The sequence below is a fragment of the Mandrillus leucophaeus genome, unplaced genomic scaffold (assembly GCF_000951045.1).
Source record: "Mandrillus leucophaeus isolate KB7577 unplaced genomic scaffold, Mleu.le_1.0 Scaffold139, whole genome shotgun sequence".
NCBI classification, from domain to species: domain Eukaryota; kingdom Metazoa; phylum Chordata; class Mammalia; order Primates; family Cercopithecidae; genus Mandrillus; species Mandrillus leucophaeus.
The window spans coordinates 730050-734574 of NW_012101354.1; the positions used below are offsets into that span (position 1 = coordinate 730050).

Sequence of the window (4525 nt, forward strand, 5' to 3'; positions counted from 1 at the left end):
ACCCTATCTCAAAAAAAAGGCGGGGGCGGGGGCGGGGCGGGGTCTCTAAAGGATCGCGTTTCCAGGATTGGGGGACTGATTTCTGGACTTAATTGTATGTGGAATGAGCCCTTCTTGACCCCACCCAACCTCAGTTTTTTTTTCTTAGCTCTAGAGTAAAACAACAGGAAAAAAGATCTCCCAGAATCTGCTTCCAGACTCCCTCACTTGGACAGAAGCTAGAGGAAGCCTAGTACTGGGGAAAGAGAACCCAGGCTTATTCCCTTTCCACTGTCCCAGAAGCCGTCCCGTCCCTCTGTCCTGTACACATTCGACAACGTTCTCTCCAACTAAAGATGTTGGAAAGGACCCCGGGGACATTCTGCCAGAATTTCCCCCTCTTGGACTGACTTTTTTGTGTAGATTAACTTTCTCTTCACCCTGTTCTCCTCATAAATTCTAAATTATTTTCTTCCACTCCTAACTGAATACGGGAGGAGAAAGGGAATTTGGTTTTCAAGATTTGTTCTTCTAGTATCTAATTAAGAAGAGAAAGTGAAACATAAAGCCAGAGAGCTGAAAATAGCCACGAGAAAGGGCATGAGCCTGTCTATCAATACACACATGCCGAGCTCCTACCCCCGCAGAGATCGTGCTCAGCAGAGGCCTTCTGAGAAGCAGGAGAAAAAACGGGAGGCTGTCTTTTCAGATTTGTGAACAACTCCCTAAGGAGCAAGAAAATACCATGAGAAACAAGCTCAGCATTAGGCCCTGGTCGTGGATGGGGTTGTCAACGGTCTGCCTCTGTCTTTCCAGCAAAGACTGAGGAAAAGAAGTGAAAGTGTTGGCAGTTCCCAAGCCAGGGAAAACCACAAGAAGTAAATTAGTTTGTGGGCTACAAGCCACTTCCCAGGAACCCCATCCCAGTTAGTGATCATTTTGGTTGGTTGTCTTTTTTTAAGAGAGAGAGAGAGTTAATAGAGTGAGAGAGAGATAAGCTGCCATCTGTCAGAAGTGATTTTTTTTTTTTTCCGGCAGGAACAAGAGGTTAACCAGAGATAATGGTTCCTGTTGGCCAAGATCTGTCTTCTCCCCACACTCCCTCCAGAGAAGCTAGTGGTGGCACCTCCAGAGCTGTGCCAGCCAATATAGAGCTGTGCCAGCCAATACAGTCTCCACGAGCCACCTGTGGCTCTTGAACACTTGAAATGTGGCTGTAGGTGTTAAATGTGCAGCAAATATAAAATAAACACTGGATTTTGAAGGCTTGATATGAAAAAAATCTCACTGATAACATGTAATTGATTTACGTGTTGAAATAGTATTTTGGATATATCAGATTAAACAACATTTATTATTAAAAGTGATTTCACTTGTTTCTTTTTGCTTTTATGTATGGCTACTAGAAATTTTTAAGCCATATATGTGGCTTGTATTATATTAGACAATGCCAGAGCCTGGACCAGCAAACCTACCCACACAGACACACACAGGCATGCACAGTGTTCTCTACCTCCCCACATCCAAGTAGAAAATTGATATCCTCCCTCTGCCAATCTATGATCTTCTTGTGCTTTGATAATCAATCAAGCCTTTCTTCACTGATCACATTCTATGGCCCAAAATGCCCGTGTATGAGAGGGGCTACTTTTTGTTTTTTTAACAGCGTCTCAGTACTCACTATTATGTATTGTGTTGGCCTGTCTTACTTTCCACTTGAGGTGGAAGTCACTTGAGGGCAGGAAGGTTATAGAATCAATTCTTTGTGCGCTCTCATAAATTCTGCTGCAGATGTCTTCACTCTGTATTCAACTTGTGAAACCAGACAGTATTTGACGACTAGTCACTCTGCCCACACATACCACCACATTTTGCCCTTTCTGAAAAATATCCCAGTTATCCGGCATTTTGCATTTCCTAAGAATCTAAAGCCAGGATCAGAGCTCTCCCTTTACAAATTCAATAATCTTTTTATGTAGGGCAACCTAGCTTTGACTGCAGAGGAATGAAAAAGAGGGTGAGCTTCGGGGTGGTGGCAGAGAAAGTATCCTGGAAGCCTCTGTCCCTCCTAGAGAGAAACTTTCCGGAATAGGCGCTGGAGTCTCAGGGCTCTTCTGTCTTTACCTCACAGGACTCCCATCCCATGGCCTGAAAGAACACCAGAAATGTGTTCACAGTCACTCAGCAAGGAGAGTCTGATGAGAGGCACCACTCTTCTCCCCTAAACCCTGCCTCTTCTCTCAGACTGACACCTTTAATCTAAGGACCACAAACTAAGCAAAGGACTGGAGGCATTTTGCTGCCTGCAGCTGTCTCCCCAATTACTGACTGGGAGGAGGAGTGAGGGGAGTTCATTTTAATTCATTTTTGTGAATGTTTAATATTTCAATTAATATGATTAGCCCCGAGCCTGAATGAGCAGCAGGGCGGCAGATCTGCTGAGAAGACATAGAGTAATGAGATCAACAGGGCCATAGGGTCTTCCCCTTCTCCATCCTCAGAGGGCATGATCTGTTTAGCATCTCCATAAATACCAAGATCAGATTAGAAGGCAAGGAAAGGAGCAGTGGGGGTGGGGTAGGTGAGTGGAAAGTTACTTTCAAGATGTGTTTGCCCTTCTGGATTCCCTGGCTCTGCCATCACTCGCTTCTTCTGAGCACCCACCACTGAGTCCTCTAGCACCTCCCCCACTGCCACCCCATCTTAGAGGACCCTACTTGGGGGACCTGGGCATCCATGTGATGAAGTGTCATCAAGTCTACACACATACACATTCACTCAAATGCAAGCAACTGCCAGAGCGTGGCTCCAGGCCACAACAGAAAAACAGACTAAGGAAGGATGGGAGGTGGTCCACAGAATCAAGCAGTAAAAAGAAGGACTGTCTCTCATCCAGGGTTTAAATGGAGACAGAAGAGGAAGAAAGGCCAGACTTCACCACTGCTCCTATTCTCAAGAGGAATGTTTGATGTGGGAGTTAAATGCGTGGACGCAGGAGCCAGACTGCCCAGGCTCCAATCTCAGCTAGACCTCTTTCTAGCTGCGTGGCTTTAGGCAAGTTATTTCAGCTCTGTGTCTTGGTTACCTCCTCTCTATTTGGAGATAATGACAAAATCTACATCATAGGGGGGTGGTGAGGGTTTAGGAGTTAGTAAATATAAAGCACTTGGCACAAAGCCTGGGACACTGTAAGAGCCATGTAAGCACTGGCTGTTACTATTATTTTCCTTCCAGAAGAGAAGCCTGCCTGCTGTGATAGCTCAGGAATGGAGGCCCCTGGGACTCAGCTGGGACACAGTTTAGAGACACGAGTGCCCTGTGGAAACAGCAGCCCTACTCCGGGGGTGAAGAAGGGAATGACAGGAAGACAGGGTGCTCTACAAAAGCCCAGAACCCCAGGAGAGCCCCCGTTGCTGAGCACTGACGGAAAGCAAGGGCTGCCACCACTGACAAGGTCTGATGTCCACAGATAATCCCTGCACTGAGGGTGTGCTCACGCTCCCTCCAGATCGTGGAGCCTGCCAATCATCCATAGAAGTATCCACGTTCAGGGGAGCAGTGGTCCCCGAATGTGCCTCCCCTGCTCCTCTGTGCTACCTGGCTCAATTTGAGTCCCACTCAAAGAACCCAACTGAAGAAAGAAGCAAAGGAAAGAGTAATTGGGTTTCTACATCCTAAGGGGAAGCTTGACAGCTGTGATTCTTCCCACTGAAGGAATCAGGAATCCACTGTTGTCAGAGGTTCTTTGCATGAAGTGTTTGTTAAGCTCCTGCTACGCATGAGCAAGACAGGGTGCTAGACACTATGAACAGTAAGATGCTGAATTAAACGATGTCCTGGTCTTCAAGGAGCTTACAAGTGAGAGCGCCCGCCGCGCCTCCTCCGCGGCCTCCCTGCCCACGCACTTATACTCACAAACCCCCCAGAGGGAGAGAAGGGGGCGTCGGCAAATGCCAGAAAGCTATCGTTTTTCTTGGTTCCTTTTCTGGAAAATATACAGTTCTCTTTCTGCATTCATCTCATCCTGCTCTCGCCTTTCCCACGTTCCTTTCCATTTTTCCTCTCTGCATTTTTTCTTTTTCCCCCAGACTCTGCGACCTGCTTCCCTCTCCATCTACACCTCCTTCCCCTTCAGCCTGTCCAACCGTCCTATCTCATCTTCTTTCCCCTGATTTCTTTCCTTGACTCTCTACTCTCGGGGCTCCCCAGATGCCGGGCTCCCCTCTTCCCCCCCAAACCCCCATCTCCTGAGTCTTCCAGCACCGGGGACAGCTCCAGCCCCCGGAACAATGGACCCCATTTTAGGGTTCCTCTGTAAATTCTCCATCTTAGTTCTTTGCCCGACTACTGACTGGGGAGTAAGATGGGGGAAGGGTTATTATCAACAGGACCAGCTGCTCTTCTGGGGGCGGGAAAGGAGTCAGGGAGGATGGAGATAGAACGAGGGCGTGGCTCTTGCTTGGATTGTGCGTCCCTCTCCAGGGTAGAGAATTTGTATTCGACCCCTGAGACTGACATCACTGATGTCAGGGGAAAGGAGGTGGGA

General features: G+C 47.7%; 1 protein-coding gene across 1 annotated transcript in view; it reads right to left on the reverse strand.

Annotated features, from left to right (window-relative positions):
- The window catches only part of RIIAD1 (regulatory subunit of type II PKA R-subunit (RIIa) domain containing 1), a 15656-nt gene that overhangs the window by 8706 nt on the left and 2425 nt on the right, over nucleotides 1–4525 (reverse strand). Inside the window, exon 2 of the mRNA XM_011973527.1 lies at nucleotides 1689–1781. Within this exon, the coding sequence (XP_011828917.1) occupies nucleotides 1689–1781 (93 nt within the window). The remainder of the gene's footprint in view (nucleotides 1–1688; nucleotides 1782–4525) is intronic.